This window comes from Mesocricetus auratus, unplaced genomic scaffold (genome assembly GCF_017639785.1).
Source record: "Mesocricetus auratus isolate SY011 unplaced genomic scaffold, BCM_Maur_2.0 Super-Scaffold_100027, whole genome shotgun sequence".
Lineage (NCBI taxonomy): Eukaryota > Metazoa > Chordata > Mammalia > Rodentia > Cricetidae > Mesocricetus > Mesocricetus auratus.
In genome coordinates, this window is record NW_024429208.1 from 9962745 (window position 1) to 9986929 (window position 24185).

Consider the following 24185-nt stretch of genomic DNA (forward strand, 5'->3'; position numbering starts at 1 on the left):
AAAATTATTTTATGAAGATGACAGAGACCCTCAAAAAGGAAATCCCTTAAAGAAATAGAAGAAAAAACAGACAAAAAATACATGAAATGGAGGAAAAGACAAACCAAAAAATTCAAGAAATAAACAAATCTCTTAAAGAACCACATAGAACCTTCCCTAAAATCAACCACATAATAGGAAACATAGCAAACCTCCACAGATACAAAAAAATTGGAATAACCCCCTGTATCTTATCAGACCACCATGCATTAAAATTAGAATTCAACAATAACACAAATCGCAGAAACCCTACAAACTCATGGAAACTAAACAATGCACAATTGTACCATCCCTGGGTGAAGGAAGAAATTAAAGACTTCCTGGAATTCAATGAGAATGAAGACACAACATACCCAAACTTATGGGACACTCTGAAAGAAGTTCTGAGAGGAAAGTTCATAGCACTAAGTGCCCACATGAAGAAACTGGAGAACAGTCACACTAGAGAATTAATAGCACAACTGAATGCTCTAGAACAAAAAGGAGTACACACCAAGAAATAATCAAATTGAGGGCTGAAATCAATGAAGTAGAAACCAGGAAAACATTGCAAAGAATCAATGAAACAAAGAGTTGGTTCTTTGAGAAAATCAACAAGATAGACAAACCTTTGTCCAAACTAACCAAAAGACAGAGAAAGAGCACGCTAATTAACAAAATCAGAAATGAAAAGGGGGACATAACAACAGACACTGAGGAAATCCAGAGAATCATCAGGGCATACTTTGAAAACCTGTACTCCACAAAATTTGAAAATTTAAAGGAAATGGACAATTTCCTGGACAGATATCACTTGCCAAAACTAAATCAAGAACAGATAAACCATCTAAACAGACCTATAACCCTTAATGAAATAGAAGCAGTCATCAAAAGTCTCCCAACCAAAAAATGCCCAGGCCCAGATGGCTTCGGTGCAAAATTCTACCAGAAATTCAAAGAAGAGCTAATTCCAATACTCCTCAAAGTGTTCCACACAGTAGAAGCGAGAGGCTCACTGCCAAACTCTTTTCACAAGGCTACAATTACTGTGGTACCCAAACCACACAAAGACACAACTAAGAAAGAGAACTATAGACCAATTTCCCTCATGAACATCGATGCAAAAATACTCAATAAAATACTAGCCAATCAGATTCAAGAACACATCAGAAAAACCATCCACCATGATCAAGCAGGCTTCACCCTAGGAATGCAGGGATGGTTCAATATTAGAAAATCTATCAATGTAATCCACCATATAAACAAACTGCAAAAGAAAAACCACATGATCATCTCACTAGATGCTGAAAAAGCCTTTGACAAAATCCAGCACCCCTTCATGATAAAGGTCCTAGAGAGATCAGGGATAACAGGAATGTACCTGAATATAATAAAAGCAATTGGGAACAGGAAGGTTGAGTGGGGGATAAAATAGGGGGGGAACAGGATGAGAAATACCATAATAGAGGGAGTCATAGGTTTGAGGAGAGATCTGGCACCAGTGAGGCCTCTAGTGATCTAAAAGGATGACATCAACTGGCAAGCTAAGCAATAGTGGAGAGACCACCTTAAATGCCCATTCCTGATAATGAACTTGACATCTACCTTATATGCCATCCTAGAACCTTTATCCAGTGACTGATGGAAGCAGAGGCAAACACCCACAGTTAAACACTGAACTGAACCCATGGAACCCAGTGACAGAAAGAGAGGAGTGATGAGCAAATTGGCAAAGAATGGTCTGGCAAAACCAGCAAAGACAACTGATCTGAACAAGGGGGAGCTCTTGGACCCCAGACCCACAGCTGGGAGGCCAGCATCAGACTGATCCAGACCCCTTGAGTGTGAGAGTCAGTGAGGAGGCCTGGGCAATCTATGGGGCCCTGGGCAGTAGATCAGATTTTATCCCTGTCATACAAATGGACTTTGTGTGTCCATAACACAAAGAGGGATGCTCTCTCAGCCTGGACTCTTAGGGGAGTGCCTGGACCCTGCCCTGAACGAAATGACAGACTCTGGATATCCCCTATGTGGAAGGAAGTGGGGATAGGGTGGGAGGCTGGGGGGGAAGGTAGGGGGTTGCGGGAGGAGGGGAGGGAGAGAGAACTGGGATTGACATGTGAAGCAAGCTATTTAAAATTAAAGTGATAAAAAATATTAAAAGAAATTAAAATGGGGCTGGAGAGATGGCTCAGAGGTTAAGAGCACTGACTGCTCTTCCAGAGGTCCTGAGTTCAATCCCCAGCAACCACATGGTGGCTCACAACCATCTACAATTCAATCTGGTGCTCTCTTCTGGTATGTAGGCAGAACACTGTATATGTAATAAATAAATCTTTTAAAAAAAAGAAATTAAAATGTTTTGTGCAATAAAGACATTATTAAGCAATGAAAAGGTAATCCAGGGTAGCTCAGTAAGTAGAGTGTATATCTAACATGCCACGCTCAAAACCCTGGACTCAAGCCTCAATAACCCTGGACTCAAGCCTCAATAATGCATACAGCAGGCATGTTGCTACATGTCTACAATCTCTTCATCTGGGAGATAGAGGCTGGAACAAAAAAGGGGGGAGGGTAATAATTCAGAAAATGAAAGAAAACACATGCAAATTCTATGTCTGATAAGGGACTAACATGCAGAATGTAAGAAAACTACAACTCAAGTTAAAAATGGCAAACAACTTATTTACATAGTCAGAAAAAGTGTATAAATGAGCAATAAGGACATGGGAAGAAAAAAAAGAACCAAGGCCAGGCAGTGGTGACGCAAGCCTTTGAGTCCAGCACTCTACAGTGCAAGTTCCAGAGAACCCTGTTTTGAAAAGTAAAGGAAGAAAAAAAGAACAGAGGAAACATTCAAGCCTCAGAGGAGTAAAGCCCTTCAAATTTGCACTGTGGAACTTAACCACATAGAACCAGGTCTTGCTGATGAATGAGAACAGCTTGTAATTGTCCCCAGAGAGCACATAACAGCGGAGCAAGAAAAGTTGGCATGTCAGGTGCCACTCACCCCAGAGCTGCGGCTACATAGGCCGCCCCAGCAGTGCTGACTTCCTCACAGTCCACTTGAAGAGCCTCCTGGATGAGCTCGTCCACCACCTGCACCAGGTCCTAAGGAGAGACCAGCACAGGAGTTGAACAAGGTCCTCTGAACTGTGCAACAGACAAGCTCTGCTCAAAAAAAAAAAAAAAAAAAACCCAAAGCCACCCCCTGTCTATAGGCACACAGGCCCTGGTCAGCCCTGTGGTATCATACATGAGCAAGTACTGAAGTCAGAACAGATGTGCATGGTTACGTCTGGTAGTGTGGTAGGAACCGCCACGTACAGTTCTGACTGCTGTGATGAAGATGGGGTCTCTGCAGCTACCCTGAAGGCATCAGCCTTAAGTCTGCCACCTGAGGCTAGGACCCTGGATAGGTCTCTCCGTCACCTTCTGACTCTGGCACCTATCCAATGAGGCCAGGCAACACAGGCCCCTCACACAAAATGTTTATAGACTCCATGAAGCTTTAATGCACGAGACCCCTACCGAATCAGAGTACACAGGTGCAGGCTTTGGAGGCAGCAGCTCAGACTGCATGGAGGGCTGGAAAAGGCCAGGTGCCACAGCTGGGGCCAGCGATGTAACGTGAATCACCGATGCGGATGAGGATGCAGGAGGAGGCTGTGGGAGGACAGCCAAGGGTGGGACATCCACCTCCGCCTCAAGCTCCTCTCCTCTCCCACCGCCTAGAAAGAAACACACGCGCGCCTGTTACCAGACCACATAACTACAATCTCTACAGCAGGACCAGAGCTATCTGAACCCCAAAGAGTGGACTGCCCTCCTGACAACCATCCTAAGGGTATATGTCACAGGATGATACATGCCTTGTGCAGAAACTGCATCATGGTATCATAAGCCGTAACAAGGGCTTTAAAACTCTGAATCCGGTAAAGTGAGAGCAATCTAAGCATCTGGCCAAGAGCCAGGTCTCCAAGCACAGAGACTCTTCTGGTGACAGGGAGGCAGGTGCATTACAGCCCACTCACCTGCTGCATCTGTGCCAGGTCTCTGAGTGCTGATGGACAGCTCTGTAGCCAGGCTCTCTCCGACGTATTTATTCTGGGCGTTAAAGCTGCACACCGGTGTGTGGCGAGGAACAGCAGGCAGTGGCCCTCCATTCACGACTTCTCCAACTGACACAGTCAGCTTCCGGGCAATAAACACCGACTTCCTGGCCTTGGATAATCCCTCTGGTTCCAAGAATGCCGACCGATTCAGCTCAACACAGCTACCCAGACCACAAAGAGCGCACAGAGAGAAGTCAGTCTGGAAAAAAGACAGCTAGCCATGCCTCCTCACACCCAACTGCTAGATCCCCCCCCCCCCCATTAGAGCAAGACTGGATAGATATGAGAAGAGAAAGCTCCCAGCCTCGGGGAATCACAGGACCCAGGACATTAACAGTCATGCATGGAATGACACAAACCAGTGATGACAGCCCACTCACTCAAAGTCACACTATTTCCCTGAGGACAGAACTAGAAGGGAGAACGGGTGCGGGCCAAAGAAACGCAAACAGATTGTCAAGTGTAACGGTGCCGTTATTGAGGAAAGAGTTTGTAAGCATCAAGAGCCTGCAAGTCCTGATTACAGGCAGAGAGGACCTTGACACGGCCTACTGGACCCAACTCTGCTGTCAGGTGTGCAGGGGTCACACATGGGTGAACAAAGGCAATCTTCAATGAACAGAACAGAAAAGTCCTGACCTTCATCTTTAGGTTCTCGGGCAGCTGAATCAAAGTAATGTTTTGAAATTAAAAAAAAAAAAAAAAAAAGAACTTGGTCTGGTTCTTTTCATTCTCAAATGTCTGGTTGTGCACACTGGGCACACCTTTAATCATACCACTTGGGAGGCAGATCTCTGTGATTCTGAGGCCAGCCTGGTCTACACAGGAAGTCCCAGGTCAGCCAGGGCTATATAGTGAGACCCTATCTCAAACAAAACAAAACAAAAGCAGAGAATGAACCTGGCCTGGCTGGACCTGTGTGTGCCTTGGGAATAATCCCTAGGTTCACAGTAGGGAAGAAGTACATAAAATAGGCCTTTTCAAAGGCCCAACAAGTAGCCCTTTATCAGGATTTTAGGAAGGTGTGCGTGGTGTTGGGCACAGGACAGAGAAGAGAGAAGTGCACAGGGTGCTCTCAGCTCTTACCCATCAGCTACAGTGAGGCCATGGTAATTGAGGAAGTTCGTGGCCTCTTCACAATCTTTGAACAACAGCATGCGGACGACACCATCCAGGGGGAAGACAGTGGAGCGCTGTGTGCTCACGGTGTATGCAACATTGAGTGCTCGGAGGGCATCCTTCCGGATCTGAAAGAAGCCGTGTCAACAAGCTCAGAGGGAAACCCACTTAACCCAAGAGCAGAGCCAGCCAGCCAGCCGTGCAATCAGAGCTCTTGCTACAGCTCAGTTCCTATTTCCCTATCTAGGAAAGGCTCACCCTGATCTCTCTCAGTGCTCATATTCCTTCAGACTGCCTTTCTTCTCTGTTGAACATAATTATTATTAAACGTACTTAATCTATTTACCACCTTTAGCTCTGGTCTCTTTCCTAGCATGTCAGTGGTGTGGAAATGGGAATTTTGTTGGTTTTGTTCCAATTGTACTCTGAGCATTAAGAATACAGCCAGACAGATGGGACAAGCGTTGGTGGTGTACACCTTTAAAACCAGCACTTGGGAGGCAGAAGCAGGCAGATCTCTTGAGTTCGAGGTCAGCCTAGTCTACGGAGTAAGTTCCAGGACATCCAGGGCTACAAAGAAGAAACTGTCTCAAAAGACAAAAAACAAACAAAAAACCCCAGGTTCTATTTAAAGTTGCCTACAGCAGCCAACATTATAGCAGCACTACTCATTTAAAAATAAAAACTACTCTGCCTCCTTGGCTGCTCGAGGACCACCATCACGAATGACAGCAATGATCTAGACCAGGAAGTTCATGACTACCCATCTGCTTCAGAGGAAACAAATGGTCACTCACATCCTTCATCCTGGGAAGGCATCAGTACCAAAGACAAAAATTCAGGAAAAGTAGCCAGAGTGTCCAAACCAGATGTCACCACTGCATTTGGATTTAAAGCATCTGGGCAGTGGAAAGACAACTGGCTTTGGCCTGATGTATGATTCTCTTGATTATGCCAAGAAGACTGAGCCTACACAAAGACTTGAGAGACATGGCCTTATGAGAAGAAAGAGACCTCCAGAAAATAGGGGAAGGAATGCAACAACAGAACGAGGAAGATCAGAGAGACTACAAAGGCCAAAGGTGTGCTGACAAAAAGTGACCTGGAGATTGGATAACAGCAAAAGGAATTGAGATTCTGCAATGACTTGATCTGCTGTGATGGTGAGACTTTCTAAGGAGAGTACAAATAAAACTTTTGTAAAAACATCAAAAATAGTAAATTAAAAAACAATGCGCAGAATTAATTCCCTAAGAGATAGGTTACTAGTAACACTTTTCCAGAATTTCAGATGTGCTGGTGACAGTCATACCTAACAACAGCAAAGATTCTTTGCTAGAGCGAGAGAGAGTAGACATGTAGACAATGGAGCTTCAGCCACTGAATATTAAACAAAGACGCCATAAACACACACTGGAGAAAAGAAGCATCTTCAACAAATGGTGCCGAGAAAACCATCGTCCACGGGCAAAGGAAAGAAATGAGATCTCTACCTACCACCTTGCATAAAAAACTAACTCAAAATTCATCAACAATAACGTTGGCCCAATAAAAAAAGGCCTGGGACGTGAACAGAGAGGTCTCAAAGGGAAGCAACATGGCTAAGAAATATCCCAGCACTTAGAGGGCAGTGGCAGGTGGATCTCTGTGAGTTCAAGACCAGCCTGATTTACATAGAGAGGTCCAGGACAGCAAGAGCTACATAGAGATAATAAAAAAATTAATAAAAATAAAATACCTATAATACACCTAAGTCAGTATATGAACAAACATATACAGCTTAAGTAAGATTTTCCCATCTGAAATGACAATGTTGCCTCTAAGAACTAAAGACCACAATAAAAACCTCAACACCAGACATGAAACCCCTTCTGTGAGAGCGCTGCTGGTTAGAGTTTTTTCCAAAAGACTCCCAAAACATTAAAAGTTATTTCTACTGCCTTTGGTTGCTCCCCAGGGGTGGAAGGTAAGTCCCTACTGCTGAAAACACCATGCAGTTTAGACACAGGGCTCAGGCGCTCCTGAGCTGAAATTGACCTGAATGCCTCTTCCCTGAGAACTAGCTTTCATCGTACCACAAGGTGCCACGCAAGCTTCCAAAAGAGGGAACCATCCTATGCAGCTGCCATACCTGTGATCCACAAACTAACCCCAGGGTAGTAGTGGCACACACACCTTGGTGGTAACCAACAGCTCTTTAATTTGACTTAAGGCCTGCTCAGCAAGAGAGAAATCATGCATGGTATAGGAAACCTAGCCAACTACTTAGGGCTAGTAAAGTCATGGATCTTGGAGAAGAACCTGTAAATGCCACTTTACTTAATTTTTGTCGTGTAGTCCTTACCTCTCATTGAGGAAACGTCTCTTTGCAACAGACAGAGACAATTGTAGAAAACCACAATCAATCACAATGCAGGGTAGCTGAGCCCAGTCCCAAAGGGTACATGGACAATATCACTCCCACCCCTAAGGTTCAGGGATCATTGTGGGACAGAGGACAGAAAAGTTGTAAAAGACAAAGGAATGGGGAGTTTGTCAAGAGATTATATCAACCACAGATATCAGAAGCTACCTCCATGAAGTCTTACCAACACGACTGTTCAAACATGAGCTCAACAAGGACAACAATAGATACACTGATGTGGACAGAGGAAAGTCAAGGGGACCTCAACCCTATACAAATAATTACCGGCAACTAAAGAATGCTCAGAGTGGGAAGAAACAGTCTTCCTCAAAGAAGAGTACACCAATTGGTTATCTAATATCAATGTCAGCCCTGAAAATGTATATCCAGATGGGGGGGGGGGAGGAAGAGAGAGTTTGTGTCAGCCCCCTCTCCTTTCAACAGAAGCCAAGCAGAATCACCCCCTGCCCAACTGAAACAGTATATTCACGGGAAGGGCACACTGGGGGAGAGTGATGGTACCGGTCATTTCTCATTGGGCCAATACCTGTAGAGGACTAAGCTGCCCCTCTACTGGGATCTCCAGGCCAATTCAAAGTGCTGAAGTTAACAACTGATTGGAACTAAGACCAAGAATTTATAAGAAATCCCTTGATTTAAAAAGAAAAAAAGACAAATAAAAAGTGGTCTTCTGAATGCCGTTATAGTCCCAAGGGCAAGCACAGGATAGAGAAGAAAAACGGGACTCATAGTTATTGAAATGAACTCAGCATCATCAGCCTCACTCTTGGAAACAGTTGGCTAGGTTTTGTTTTCTCCAGACAGTCTTTCTATGTTACTCTGACTGTCCTCTCAAAAAATTTTATCAATAGTAACTATTTCAAAGTTATGGGTTTCATAGAATATAGGATTTGAGGTTTAGGGTTTGTTTTCATCAAAGATAATATAGTGCTGAACTCAACCTGTCATTCCAAAGATTTCTGAGAGCCACAGTTCTGTTCCCATCGCATAGTCTCTCCTGGTGGAGATTCAAGGTAGCCCATCATCCAAGGTGAAGCCAGATGGTTGCCCACTGGAAGTGGATAGGGACAGAGAGGCCCTCCAACTTCAAGTTACTCCTTCTGTTCCTATGATGCCAGCAGCAGTTCTACTCACCTGGTTGAAGTAACAGTGCAACAGGCACGCATTCAGGTAAGAAGCAGACTGGACCAGTTTGAAGAACCTCACGAAATTATTACTGTTCAATGCAGCAAAAGCCTGGACAGCAAAGTTCACCTCGGGGGAGTTCCTAACATCAGGGTGGAACTGCTGCACTTCTCTGTAAGTTAAGGAGGCAAAACTGTTAGAATATTGATTTAAGTCAATCTGATAAAATAACTAGGTTTCAGCAATACCAAGACAGTGAGTCTGAATGGTGATGTCCACCACTGAAATCTAAGTTCCATAATCAGAGCTGCCTTTCTCACACTCAACTGATCCACATGGGTTTTCTTTCCTCTTTATTTTCATTTTTATTTATTTTTTGAGACAGAATCTTATGTATCCCAGGTGGGCTTCAAATTCAGCCAAAGATGAGCTTGAACTTCTAATAGGATTACAGGTATGGTTTTAAAAGCTTTTCTTTCAATAGACAGTAAACTATGGGACCGGGGAGATGGCTCAGAGGTTAAAAGCATTTGCTATTCTTGCAAAGGACCTCAATTTGGTTCCTAGCACCCATACCAGGTGGCTCACAACTGCCTGTAACTTCAACTCCAGCATATTCAACACCTTTTTTTAGCCTCCACAGGTACCTGCGTTCATGTGCATATACCTACATAGACACACACTATACACAATTAAAAATAATAATAAACAAAAATCGTAAAAAAATGATAAGCAGCTGGGCAAGGTAGCGTGTACCTTTAATCCCAGTGCTTGGGAGGCAGAGGCAGAAGATCTCTGAGTTTGAGGTCAGCCTTGTCTACAGAACAAGTTCCAGGACAGCAGAGCCATTACAGAGAGAAACGCTGTCTCAAACCAACCTCCTCTCAAAAAAAATTTTAACTGCCCATTCAAAATGGGCAAAAATGATCGTCATATAGACAATTCTTGTAATTGTTTGTCTGCTGTAAAGCTTAAATCAACCATATATACAGACCTATGGAGAAAATATTAACAAAAAAATAATAGTTTCAGCTAAGCAGGGCAGTGCACAGCTATAATCCCAGAACTCAGAAGGCAGAGGCAAGAAATCTCAAATTTGAGGCCAACTTAGGTCATACCTCACAGTGAGATTATGTCAAAGAAAGGAAGAGTCAGAAACAAACACACACACACACACACACACACACACACACACACACGGAGAGAGGGAGGGGGCAGGGAAGAAGGGAGAGAACAATACAAAACAACAAATTTCAATATAAAATAAGGATTTCTTTGCAGCTAAAAGGAGGCAATGGCTACTACTGAGTTTAGTTTACCAAATGTGGGTCCAGGCAAATCTGCCATATTTCTTTCTTATATAAAGGTCTACTGAAATATCAAACCAGCATTTCAAATTCTCTCACTCCAGTAACTTACCCACTAATTTAACTTTTTCTTCTAATATATGCCACCAACAAAACCTTCTGGAAACTCAACTGCTAACACATTAATGGGACTTCCTACCTTACATGTCCCTAGTGTCCTACCTGTGGAATTGAGAGGATCCTTGTCAGGAATGAACATTATACACAGCACGCTGGTCTCCAGCACATACACTTGTTTACCCCTGGCTCAGTTTGGCAATTACACCATGGACTTTCCTTCTATCTTTTTTTTTTTTAATTCATTTGTCATATATACAGTGTTCTGTCTGTATGCACGCTAGAAAAGGGCACCAGATCTCATTGTAGATGGTTGTGAGCCACCATGTGGTTGCTGGGAACTGAACTCAGGACCTCTGGAAGAACAGCCAGTGCTCCTAACCTCTGAGCCATCTCTCCAATGCCAGCACCATGAACTTTCTATACAACAAAACCCAATTTCCGAATCTGAAAACACACCTCAAAATATCTCCTTTGTTGAGATTGAGTAGGACATTGTAGCCCTGGAACTCTGCCTCACTGGCACAGAAAACACCCTTGTTCCTCAGGTCCTGGTACATCTCCTTCAGACTCTGTAGACACTTGGTCATGTTCTCATTGTTGATCTTGGCATCGAAGGAGGACATGGGCTCCTCACACATGAAGTGGGCACAATGGATATGAAATCGGGTACACTTCTCGATCAGAGACACCGTCAGGGGATCACAGAGGTGCTGCTGTGTGATGTCCTGTTCAGATTAGAGAGGAGGGTTACACTGCATGGATCACTCGGACATAGGCCACATACACACACGATCCATGAAAAGTCAAAATTATGCTTATGAATTGAATTACATTTCAACTTGAAACGAACCCCATGAGACACAATCAAATACAGTTTGTAATGGCTCAAATAAAGCCCTTTTTTGTTTCAGATAAAAATATCTGCATAAAACAAATTAAAAGTCTAATTTGTGAATATACATGCATTCCCTAGTCATCAGACAGGAGAGAGCCCATACCTTGCGTATACCCCGTGTGCGGTTCCACACGAAGTCATACCAGTCCCGAAGGCTGCCTTCTTTTTGGTCCATGATCTGGGTCACCAGGTAGTCCATGGTCCTGCTGAGAACGGCTGAGGGCCTCAGCTCGTGTGACAGGGGCTCCTCCTGATCTGCAGACGACCGGCTATACTCCTTCACGGCTGCTGCATGGTCCACCTGGGGGCAAAGAGGAGGGACAAACTGTTTCATGAAGACAAATATCACACACACACCCACATGAGATCAATACTCGGGAGTATAGTTTTTAAATGAAAACATCTGTCAAAGGTGACAAATGTTAGCTGGGCGGTGGTGTCACACGCTTTTAATCCCAGCACTCGGGAGGCAGAGGCAGGCAGATCTCTGTGAGTTCGAGGCCGGGCTGGACCGATAGCCTCCAAAACAATACAGAGAAACCCTGTCTCATAAAAACCAAAAAAAAAAAAAAAAAAAAAAAAGGTGACAAATGTTAAGGACAATATAAATTAAGAAATTTGATTCAGGCAAAGGTAAGAAAGAAGGAGTCAAGAGGGTGTACAGGAGCAGGAATGTAAGTGAAGACTCATCTGCCTACCCAAAGCACCCATGGAGCGGGGAAAGGGGCTTCAAGCAGCACAAGGCATCTGGAGGTCAAAGTTAAAAACAAAAATAAAGCCTCTTGGTGGTGCCGCATGCCTTCAATGTCAGCACTTGAAAGCCTGGTCACAGAGTGAGTTCCAGGAAAACCAAGACCACACAGAGGGACCCTGTCTCAAAAACCAAAGTCAGAAACAAGAAAAAATAAGGGAACCATCAAGATAGCTCATCAAGGATAAGAACACTTGATACTGATGACCTGAGTTCAATCTTCACAACCCACATAGTGAAAGGAGAGAGCCAACTCCTCTAAGTTGTCCTCTTACATACACACATTGTGGCACATGTGCATACGCACACACACATACACAAACACACAGAGTAAATACGTTTTTAAAAATCAAAACAATAAAAAATAATAACGGAGCTCATTAGGACACATAGAGTCCTACCTGGTCAGTCCCTGGGACTACTTCAAACACGCTCAGCTGGCTCCGGGTCTCCCTCAAGTACCGCTCCTTCTCAGGACACATGTCAGGGCACGTCCCAACAAACGCTCTTGCTTTGTCCAGATCAGTCCTCTTCACCCGAGCTAAATGATACCAAACCAAAGGTAATGGTATGTGTACCACACGAATACTAAGAATTCATAAAAGTGTAGTTTCATAAAAGGAAAAAAGAAAACAAATAAAAACACTGCCTATAATCCCAGCACTCGGGAGGCTGAGGCAAGAGAATCCTAGATTTGTGGCCAGCCTGGGTTACATTAGTTCAGCATAGTCTGAGTTATATGTTGAGTCCCTGTCTCATCTGTGCAGTCCTCCCCTGCCCCAAAGTCACACACACAAAGAAATGGTTCTTAAACTTTGAGCTTTGGAGAAAGGAACTTGTAGCCTGTTCTGCCAGGCAATGGGCACCGAGGCTCACAAAAGCCCCTAGCCAAGGCTACACCTTTCTCCAACCATCAAACACATTCACTACAGACTTAAGAAGAAGGACAGGGACTGGAGAAATGGTTCAGCTTTTAAGAGCATGAGCTGCTCTTCTAGAAGACCCAGGCTTATTTCCTAGCACCCACATGGTAGTTCACAACCACCTACGACTCCAGTGCAAGGGGGTCTGGCCTTCTAGGGCATGAGGCATACAAGTGGTAGACAGCTATCCATACATTCATACACATAAAACAAAAAACTAATTTCAAAAATGGATGAAGTGCTGGGCAGTGGTGGCGCACGCCTTTAATCCCAGCACTCAGGAGGCAGAGGCAGGCGGATCTCTGTGAGATCGAGACCAAGCCTGGTCTACAGATCGAATTCCATGACAGCCTCCAAAACAATACAGAGAAACCCTGTCTCGAAAAACAAAACCAAACAAACAAAAAAACCCTGCAATACTTCATATTTACTTGAATTTTTTTGTTTTTGCTTTTGTGACAGGGTACCACTACACAGCTCAGGCGATCCTGGGACTCACTGTGTAGACCAGACTGTCCTGCCTCCGCCTCCAGAGTGCTGGGGTTGCAGAACAATGTGATCATGCCAGGCTCTGGGATTGCAGACATGTGACACTGAGCCAGGTTTTCCTTGCAATAAGTGTGCTAGGTATTTTTATGTCAACTTGACACAAAATAAGGTCATTTGAGAGGAGGGAACTTTAATTAAGAAAATGCCTCCAAAAGATCAGGCTGTAGGCAAGCCTGTAGGACATTTTCTTAATTAGAGATTGATGGTGGAGGGGCCAGCCCATTGTGGATGGTCCCACCCCTGGGTTGGTGGTTCTGAGTTCTTTAAGAAAGCAGGCTGGGAAAGTCAGTAAACAGCACCCTTCCATGGAATCCATATCAGCTCCTGCCTCCAGGTTCCTGCCCTGTGTGAGTTCCTGCTCTGACTTCCTTCAGTGATAAACAGTGCTATGGGAGACAAATAAACCCTTTCCTACCCCCCAACATGCTTTCTGGACATAATGTTTCATCATAGCAACAGAAATCCTAACTAAATCCTAAGTAAGACAGTAAATTTACTGGAAATGTAAAAATCGCCAATTCTATAAATATGGCAGCAGTTTTCATTACCATCTTAAGAAAGCTCTGTGATTATTACAATTATTCTTAGTTTTTTCAAAAAAAGTTCTGCCAGATGTGACAGATATGTGTAATCAAAGCATTCAGGAGACTGAAAGAGAAGAATTTTAAGCTCTAGGCCAGCATGAGCTATACAGCTATAAAAAAAAAAAAGAGATAAAAAATCATACAGCTGAAAATTAAAAAATAAATTATAGGGGGAAGAGAGATAGCTTAGAGGTTAAGAGCACTGACTGTTCTTCCAGAGGACCTGAGTTCAGTTCCCAGCACCCACATGGCGGCTCACAACTCTGTAGCTCCAGTTCCAAGGGATTTGACCCCCTCAGACAGATATGCAGGCAAACCACCAATGCACTTAAAATAAAAATAAGTGTTTAAAAAAAGAAAAGAGTTTAAAAACAAAAGAAAAAACTGCGAAGAGTACATGGATTTTCATTTGGGGTACTATATACTGTAATGTTAATTTTCATTGTTTGAGAGTAATACACTCACAGTGTAATATTCCAAAGGGGGCAACGACTGAAATGGAGCATGACCTCTCCCTTCTGCCTTTCAGACACCTGTTCCCTCTCTACCAACCATCGCTGCGAGCTGTCCCTCTACATACACATACACATACATAGACACATGCACTCACCGCACATTAGCTCACACAGCTCACACCTCCAGGAAGACCAGAGCACAGTCATACTCGACATGGCATAGAAGAAGCCCCAAGACTCCAGGGTAGTGGAGCCCCGGGGACCCCCCAGAAACTGCCTCACAGCCTCGCCGGGGGCTCTGGAACTTGCATCTCTATGCACCATACCTTGCCGCATGATTCGGTCTCTCTGGTCCAGCAGGCGGTACTTCTCTTCGGATGTCTCAGCCACGGTCCCTATCAGGGTGCTAAGCGATGACACACATGACCCAAGGCCCTCGGGGCCCTCAGATCCAGAGTCGAAAGGGTCTGCCTCAAACTGGTGGATCTTTAGAAGGCTTGGTTTCTTCACTGGAGAGCTACAGAAAAAAAAAAAAACACATGTTCACGGCCCTTGTGTCATTTCCACTTCAGAACCTTCCAAGACCTTCTGGTCCTCTAAAGCTAAGAGAGTACGGCATCAAAAGCAAAGAAGCCAGCCAGGCACAGTGGCACATGACTTTAATCCCAGACTAGAAGAGGCACATTCAGGGGGGTTTCCATGAGTTCAATGCTAGCCTCGTCTACACAATGAGTTCTAGGACCATCAGAGGTGCATGTAAGACCCTGTCAAGTCCCCTCTCCCCAAATAAAATCAAAACACCTAAAAAGAGTTGGTGATGAGGTTTTTTTTCATTTTTAATGAAAATAAAAAAATAAGCCTGTTGATCTAACAACTCAAGAAGGCTGGCATTAGGCTGCGCAACCAGCAAGACCCCAAGAGAAGAGGAGGCAGTGTTGAGAACAAAGATGTTAGACTTACTGGCTTTTTAATAATTCTGAAACATTTCAGACTTAAAAAAATGAGATGAGGGATTAGAAATGTGACTCAGGTTGGTAAGTGTGCTTGCCCAGGATGTACAGATCCCTGGATTCAAGCCTCAGCACCTCATACATCGTGTGTGGTGGCATATGCCTACAATCCCATTACTGAGTAAATGGAAACAGGGGATAAGGGGGTTCAAGTCATTTTCCATTACACAATGAGCATGGACAGTCTGGTATAGGTGAGACCCTGTTTCAAAAAGGGGGGTGGGTGGGACTGGAAAGATGAGGCAACAGTTAAGAGCATTTGCTGACCTTACCCAGGCTAGTCTGAAAGAGATAAGACCATGTTCCCCCCCCCCCAAAAAAAGGAAGGAAGGAAGGGAAAAAGAGAGGGGAAGGGTACTAGAGAGATGGTTCAGAGGTCAAAAGCACTTGCTGCTCTTACGGAGGAGCCAAATTTGGTTCCCAGCACTCAAACAGTGGCTAACAATTGTCTGGTAACTCTAAATTCCGGAGGATCTGATCCTCTTCTGGTCACCTCCAGCACTGAAATCATTGTTTGAGTAGACATGCATACAGCTAAAACATGCACGAATGTATACAAGCAATTTAAAACTAAGGCTGGAGAGACGACTCAAGGGTTAAGAGTACTTGTTCTTCCAAAGGACCCAATTTTGGTTCTCAGCACCCACATCAGGTAGCTCACGACTGTCTCCAACTCCAATTCTACAGTTTGGTTTTTTTTTTTTGGACTGTATAGATTGTATTTATAGATTTCTCTCTCAACATATAAATACACACACACACACACACACACACACACAAATACCTCTCAACAATTAAAGAAAAATGGCCATGAACTTGAGAAAGGCTAAGGGGTTTAAACGGCAGGGGTTGGAGGAAGGAAAAGAGGAAACATGATGTGATGGCTAGTTTTATGATAACTTGCCACAAACCAAAAGCATCTGAGAGGAGGGAACCCAAATTGAGAAAATGCCTCCATAAGATTGGACTGTGGAGGGAGCACTTTCTTAATCAGTGATTCTTGGGGGACGGCCCAGCCCACTGTGGGTGGCACCACCCATATGCTGGTGGTCCCGGGTTCTATAAGAAAGCAGACAGAGCAAGCCATGGGGAACAAGCCAGTAAGCAGCACCCTCCATGACCTCTGCATCAGCTCCTGTCTCCAGGTTCCTGCTGGGTTTGAGCTCCTGTCCCAGCTCCCTTCAGTGCTGAACAGTGATGCGGAAGTATAAGCCAAATTAACCCTTTCCTCCCCCAAGTTGCTTTCGCCATGGCATTTCATCACAGTAATAACAAACCAAACTAAAGCACAGGATGTAATTACATTTTAATTTCAAAAAAGAAAAGGATTACAATAAAACATTTTAAAGAGGAAACAAAGGCAGTGTGGCGGCAGGTGCCTGTGATCCTGGCACTGGGACGGACACATAGTGGCTTCTTAGTCCCTGCTGGTAGGCTGTTCTCGCCATATCCTTGAGCTCCTTGTTTATTAGGAGATTATAGCTCGAAGAACATGGTGAAGAGTTATAGAGGAAAACACCTGATGTTGACTTCTGACCCCTATATGCACACATACTGACATATATATGCACCCAATTACATACACATGCTAAGAAAAAATACTATGAATAAAAGCCTAATAGGACTATTTTGAAGATTATAATAGTTTTAAGCAAATGGGTGGTGCAGAATTTGGCACAGACTGCATTTCTTCCTGTGTTGAAATTAGGCTTTTATTGCACTGCTTCAGAGAGCATCCTTTAGAAGATGGAAAGCCCACTGACGCCCCACGCTCTGAGAAACGCTCTGACCCAATCTGCTCCGTTATCTACCCACAGTCAACTAATGCATTTTATTCTGGTTATTACAGGCTGGGTGAGAGGCAGAGTGAGTCTCATCAAGGAACTGATAAGAACTAAGCAGCTGTAAATGGGATCAACCCTTCGTGCTCATTCAGCACCAAGTTCCAAACAGCAGCTATATTCTACGGAATCCGATGCCCTCTCCTAACACATGGTAAATAAACATACGTGCAGGCTAACTTCAAACACATAAAAATAAGAAAGGTAGACAAAATAACGAGCAAAAGCAGGCCAGCAGCTGAACTGTGGACTACAAACTAGAAAGTGAGAAAAACAGGGCACTGGGCAAAAGAAAAAGGATGTCAAAGCAGGCCCAGTGTGAAAGAGGATGTCCTGTATCTCAGACCACATAGGGGATGGGCCTTGGGGAGGGGGAGGGAAGTCCCTTAGACAAGCAAAAGGGCTGTGCTGACTGAGAAACAACCACGCTAATGCCAGGGCACCACAGTCCGGAGAGAAACCACCTGCTTTACTGCAATAAGCTGGGCTACCTAAAATCACGCAGAAACCACCAGAAGTGGTTATTAGGCATGTGTAGTTTTTACATCCAGTTGGATATTTAAGAAAACAAACAAAAAAATCAGGATCTCATGTAACCCAGGCTAGCCATCAACTTCTGATCCTCCTGATTCAACCACCCTAAGTGCTAGAATTACAAATATTCAGACAGGGATGTGGTGGCGCACACCTTTAATCCCAGCACTCAGAGGCAGAGGCAGGGGAATCTCTGAGATTGAGGCCAGCTTGATCTACAAAGTGAGTTTCAGGACAGCTAGGGCTACAGAGAAAGCCTGTCTGAAAAAAAACAAAGGACAAAGACCAGCACTAAAGAGGGCCTTCTCCAAGTCCTAGGTCCTGGGGAATATTATAAGAAAACAGAATCCCCAAGCGGGCACCTGCTCAGATCTGCTGTCTCAAATGCTCCCACTGATCATGCTCACTGCGGGGGAGGGAATTCAAGAGCAGCAGCTCTTCCTTGTCCCTTCCCCACAGACCCTCAGCCCCACCCCCACTTTGCTTCTCTTTTGTGAGTTATTAAGAAAGGTAAATCCCACCTTTTATTCATCAGGCTGCCAGTTGCAGGCCTCACTATGGGCTTGCCAAGAGGCGAATGCTGAAAAGGGGGCTCCTCTATGCTTTGGCTGGCTTCACCATCACCAAGCTTCTTCTCCTTCAGGGAAAAGGGTTTTTTGCTGGGACCTGAGGACACAAGGGCCAGAACAAGATTTAGAAAAGCTCCCAGAAACAATGATGAGATGTGGGATGCAGCTGGAGCTAGCCACTCCACTGGCCTTAGGGAAAGACACACATTGGACTGTCAGGGGTCTGCACAGCCATCAGACTATGGAAACAATAAGTGAACACTCACTTATTTTCTTCTTGTGCCAAAAGATAACCATGTCCTTATGCAGACCTTTCCCCTTCTTCCTAGCCAGGGCTGCGGATGCCTGAAAAACAGTTCATAACCACTCAGATGCTGCAAACAGAACAGACTACTTAAAAATAAACACAAGGAGGGCCAGCAAGATGACTGAGCAACTAAAGGTGCCTGCCACCATGCCGGAAGACCGGAATTCAATCTTCTGGACCCATACAGTGGAAAGTACAGACCTCCAAAAATTGTTCTCTGACCTCCACATGTACTCACCATGGCACAGTAATGCCCCCTATCCCCACCCCCAGAGAGAGAGAGAGAGAGAGAGAGAGAGAGAGAGAGAGAGAGAGAGAGAGAGAGAGAGAGAGAGAGAGAGAGAGAGAGAATGTGAATGGCAGGCGCTTGTGAGATGGCCCAGTGTTAAAGAGTACCTGCTGCTCTCCTCTTTAGGAAGACCCAAACTGGGTTCCCAGCACTGTGTCAGATGGCTCCCTACCTGTAATTCCAGCTCCCAAGAGATCCAACCCCCTCCCTCTTCTGGCTTCCTTGGACATATTCACAGACACAAACACAAAATTTAAAAATAAAAGAAAAAGGTTAGGTGTGGTGGTGTACACCTTTAATCCCAGCACTCAAAGGCAGAGACAGGTGGATCTCTGTGAGTTTGAGGCCAGCCTGGTCTACACATCGAGTTCCAGGACAGCCAGAGCTACACAGAGAAACCCTAGCTTTAAAAAAAAAAAAAAAAAAGTTCATGGTCACCCTCAACCACACAGCAATTTTGAGGCCAGCCTGGACCACATGAGACTCTGTCTCAAAAATAACAATCATTAAAATATATAAACAGGTCATACACATAACATTTTATTATTTTTGGGTGTTATTATTCTTATTTTATGCAAATGAATTTTTGCCTGAGAGAGTGTAAATAGTTTGTATGCAGTACCTGAGGCCAGAAGAAGGCATTGGATCTATTGGAAATGGAGTTACAGGTGGTCTCACCATTTGGATGCTGTCAACTGAACCTCAGCCCTCTATAAGAGCAGCAAGTGCTCTTAAGCACTGAGCCATTTCTTTGGCCTCAGACATAACATTTTTCAAAATGTGGATCATAAGATATAGCAACATTGTGCCCAAGGAAAAAGAAAAAAACCCTTTACCTCACCCCAAAAAAGAAATCTACAACAGGGATGCAAACAGCTACCAATACCCCAATCGTTCACAGCAACCCATTGTCAACAACAAAGAATATATTAACAAAATGTGGAAAGTATGACAGAATGGTATTCACCCATCAAAAGCAATCAAAGTCTCATCCATGCTACAATATGGGTGAACATGCCAAGTGAAATAAGCTACATGAAAAGATAGGTTGTATGATGCCACCCAGAATACCTACAATAGGCAAATTGATAGTGACAGAAAAATAGTGGTAACTTAGTGATTATAGCGTTTCTGCTCGGAATGATGAGAACATTCTGGAAAAAGACAGTGGTGGGCCACCAGGCATGGTAGTCAGACCACTCAGGAAAAGGAAGAAAAGGAAGAACTGACTCCACAGAGTTGCCCTCTGACTTCCAGGCGTGTGTCTCTGACCCTACGTCACATGCATGCAATAGTAAATGAATTTACGTTATGAAAACATGCTTTCTCCCTTTTAAATTCGTATGTGATTTAATCTTCCTATAACAATATTTAGAAAGATAGTAAAGACAGAAGGCCCCACAAGGTGAAACCATACAGTCAATGCTTCACACACACACTGAAAGCTGGCTACAAACCCAACAGCTTTTTCTAGGAAACGGGAAAGTGAGGTTTCTTTTTCTCTGTATTGTCTGAATGTTTACACTAATCATGAACTTAGCCAAATAAAACAAAAGCAAAATCAGAGAATCCAAGCTTGAACAAGTACAATGCAGTTAGAGGAGCCTCAAGCCTTTCAGGGGAACCAGACTTAGCCCCACAGGGACCTCAGACATGCACTCCCCTAAGTCAGGAAAATAAACACCACCGCAACTCAAGTGAAGAATGAGATTCTTTTTTGTTGTTGTTTTTCAAGACAGGGTTTCTCTGTATTGTTTTGGAGGCTGTCCTTGAACTCACAGAGATCCGCCTGCCTCTGCCTACCGAGTGCTGGGATTAAAGGCGTGTACCACCAACACCCAGTGAAGAATGAGATTCTTAAAAAAAATTTCAATAAGCATATCTCGTATGGGTTATATATACTACACACATATAAGCTATATATTATATATACTATATATTACATATAGTATTCACTATGCCATCTCACACATATGTATCGTTGTATCTTAGTCTAATTTGTTCCCTTCCCTTACATCCACCCGGTGCTCTGGTTGGCTCTTTCCCTACACCCCCCAAACAGTCTCCCTTCCGTTTCCACATCACAAGTCCCCATTATCCTCTTTATCACCCCTCCCCTCCTTAAGATAGCTTCCTCTTCTTTTAGGGTCCCTTTTCTAATTTCATGACCCATACCCCCCATATATATGTGTGTGTATATATATATATGTATATGTATATGTCTATATATGTGTGTATATATGTATGTATATATATATAATTTTAAACCTAGAACGAGATATTTAAAGAGAAAAGACTGAGCTATTTGAGTGCTTTTCCTATCAAGCAAACAACTTATGGATAAAAGGGGGGGGGGAGTGTTACAAGTGACAAAGTTGGAGCTGCAGAGTCAGCAGTTAGGAGCACTGGCTGCTCTTCCAGAGGATGGGATTTTATTCCCAGAACCCACGGGGCAGCTCACAACCACCTGTAACTCCAGTTCCAGGGGATCTAATGCCCTCTTCTGGCCTCTAGGGCATCAGGCATCCGAGTGGTGCACAACAAACATGCAGGTAAAACAGCCAGACACATACAATAAAAATACCTTTTAAAAAGCTTTCAAATGACCAGAACACAGCTCAGTGGTAAAGAGCTTCTGTGACAAGTTCAAAGCACTGGGATTCATCCTCCGCGCTAGGGGAAAACATGTCACAAAGTTCAAACCTGCACTAAAGACAGGCAAGGCAGAAGTACTCACGTGATCAAAGAACTGCACCACTGCGAGTTTTTTGCTGCGCCTGGTGAAGACCCGCTGAACTTTGGCAATTTTGCCAAAGTGCTTCTCCAGGACGGCCCTGTCATTGAGATAGTCAGGGATGTTCTTGCACTGGATGGCGGTGGACTCTAAGAGAGACAAGCCCCCGAGACTGTCTGTGCTCTCACTTCTTTTACTCAGGCGCGCAGATGCTCCCCTGAGAGAATCTAGGGATTCAGAAAGCAGTCACATAGGTTCATCGGGTATAACACATCCAAGCAAAAGGAGCCACTGCTGTGTGAAAGCAAACTAAAATTCCATGGGTGGAAGGCTAGCCCTAGGCCTCTCTGTTAGGATCTCTACTGTCAGTGGGGACTTACACCAAGCTAACCCCAGGAAACACACAAGAGTTTGGCAGCAAAGTATCCTGGTTGTGCTAGAACTCACCTTCTTTTTCATCTCTGCTTTCTGTTTCTTCTTCTTTAGTCACAGCTGGAAGCCGGGAAGGTGCCAGGGTAGACTGGCCTCCTCCTGGGATGGCCATGTGGTCACTTTCCCCGGATTCCACAAAGCCACTTTCCTTTTTAGATTCCTTGCTGCCCAGGCGGCCTACTTCTTTATTGCTTTTGAAGACATCCTGTATGGTCCGACCAAACAAAGTGCCTCCCCGGGGTCTATTTAGGCGAACGGGTCGTTTATCTGGAGGATGGTCGCCCCGGGACAGGGGGTCCGAGTCTTCTGCTGCTTCGTGGCAGTGTCTCCTTGGGGAGCGTTCCTGGTCCTCTTTCCTTTTTAGTCCCTTCATGGGGGTAGGGAGCGGCTCCGCCAGAGAAATGGCTTCCTCACATCCTTGACGGATGCCTGTTTTGTTGCCTGAGAAGGGCTCCCCCAAAGATCCAGATGCTGGTATGGGGAAAGTAGTAAAACTACTATTTGAACTCCCAAACACTGACTTAGGTCCCCTCTTCTCTTCCTCTACATTTTGGTTAGACAAAGCAGGGGTAAGGACAGATGTCGTATTACTACTAGCTGGTTTTGAAAAGACAAAATTTGAACTGGTCACTGAACTATTTGTCACCTGAGAAAAAGAAAAAGGGGTCAGGCCTCCAGATCCACTACTGACGGGATGGGGAAATGTGAAAAATCCAGACGCAATTTGGCTCTGGGTTTTCTCTGGCTCTGACTCAGCCCCCAGTATTGGTCTGAACAGTGCATTTTCCACAGGCTTAAACTTGAATTCCGTTTTCCTAAAACCAGAGCTTGCTACTTCTCCAGTTTCTGGCCCAAAAGTAGAGCCACTTGGGAAAACCCCAATATTAGTGGGTGATTTAAAACTAAATCCTGTATTTCCTGGCACAGATGAACTTAAGGGCCCAGACGTAGCTGCAAAAGAAGGTGTGGGTTCAAGACTAGCAAACAGTCCAGCACTCGAGGTCTGAGCGACTCCAAACGTTGGCAATGAGGAAGAATGACTTACTCCAGCGGGCGCTGCAAAGTTTGATGCCTGGGAAAATCCAAGGCTCTTGCCCAGTGTGTTGCTTTGCCCAAAAAGGGAAGGCTGGCCAAACCGAAATGGTGACTTAGTCTGGTATGTTCCTGTGGTACTAGAAGATACTGCAAAAGCACTGGGCTGCTGCCCACCGAAGGGGTTCACAGGGTTCATTTTCAATTATTTGAAGGCAATAAATACGATCTGTAAACAACTAGTCCCCTTCTTTAAACTGCCAGTTGCTTGGGGAAGCTCTCCTTCATCCTCAGGATAACCTGAAAAACAAAAGTTCAGAACATCCCAGCGTAGTTTGGCACAAGTCTTAAACCACGGATACTCTAAGGACAATTTAAGTAAGCGCACAATGGGCCGACTACTCACAGAACTCACAGGTTTTTCGTGTTTTGGACACAGGGTAAGAGAGTACAAACAAGCTACTTTGTGATGGAGGTTTAAAGGTTTGTGGTTTTTTTACGGCAAGGTCTCACTTAGCCCAGGCTTGCCTTAAACTTACTATCCACGAAAGCACAGCATTGCGTTCCTTTCTCCTGCCTTAGCCTCCCTACTGCTGGGATCCCAGGTGTGCCCCACCAGCTAAAAACCCCAATAATAAGACGGAAAAGCATCACTTACGCCAGAGTCTTGCGATCTCCAAGGCCAGAGAATTACAACGTAATACTGTTAAAATGTCACTGGTTTTGATTTCCTACCATCTCATTTTTCTCCCAGGAACTCGGACTTGAGATGCCTTGCCCTACGCTGGCAGCTCTTAGGAAACAGGCCGTAGGGTCGACACAGCACTTCGGGAGAAGATGGCGAAGCCAGGCCTTTGGCAACTCGATAGGAACGCAGTGAACAGCGAAGGACGCCGCAGGGACGGTTCCGCCAGACCTCGCCCTGTCGCGGGCGCCGATGCTCATTCACAGTCAACATCCGGCCGCCACCGGGCGCACCACACTGTACCACACAGGCCACGGGGGACGGCCCTTAGATGTATGCGGCGGACATCAAATTCGTCGGACCGAC

At 44.6% G+C, this 24185-nt stretch overlaps 1 protein-coding gene and 1 pseudogene across 1 annotated transcript in view; one reads left to right on the forward strand and one right to left on the reverse strand.

The window, feature by feature from the left end:
- The window catches only part of LOC101832792 (minichromosome maintenance complex component 3 associated protein), a 50557-nt gene extending 26372 nt beyond the window's left edge, over positions 1 to 24185 (reverse strand). Inside the window, exons 1-14 of the mRNA XM_040732237.1 lie at positions 23793 to 24185; positions 22118 to 23434; positions 21674 to 21897; positions 18607 to 18685; positions 18293 to 18437; positions 14713 to 14903; positions 12277 to 12416; positions 11228 to 11425; positions 10686 to 10954; positions 8812 to 8974; positions 5220 to 5380; positions 4053 to 4294; positions 3550 to 3749; positions 3029 to 3129 (exon numbers count right to left, since the gene is read on the reverse strand). Of these exons, the coding sequence (XP_040588171.1) occupies positions 3029 to 3129; positions 3550 to 3749; positions 4053 to 4294; positions 5220 to 5380; positions 8812 to 8974; positions 10686 to 10954; positions 11228 to 11425; positions 12277 to 12416; positions 14713 to 14903; positions 18293 to 18437; positions 18607 to 18685; positions 21674 to 21897; positions 22118 to 23333 (3329 nt within the window). The 5' untranslated portion in view covers positions 23334 to 23434; positions 23793 to 24185. The remainder of the gene's footprint in view (positions 1 to 3028; positions 3130 to 3549; positions 3750 to 4052; positions 4295 to 5219; positions 5381 to 8811; positions 8975 to 10685; positions 10955 to 11227; positions 11426 to 12276; positions 12417 to 14712; positions 14904 to 18292; positions 18438 to 18606; positions 18686 to 21673; positions 21898 to 22117; positions 23435 to 23792) is intronic.
- Positions 6008 to 6369, forward strand: LOC121134359 (annotated as a pseudogene).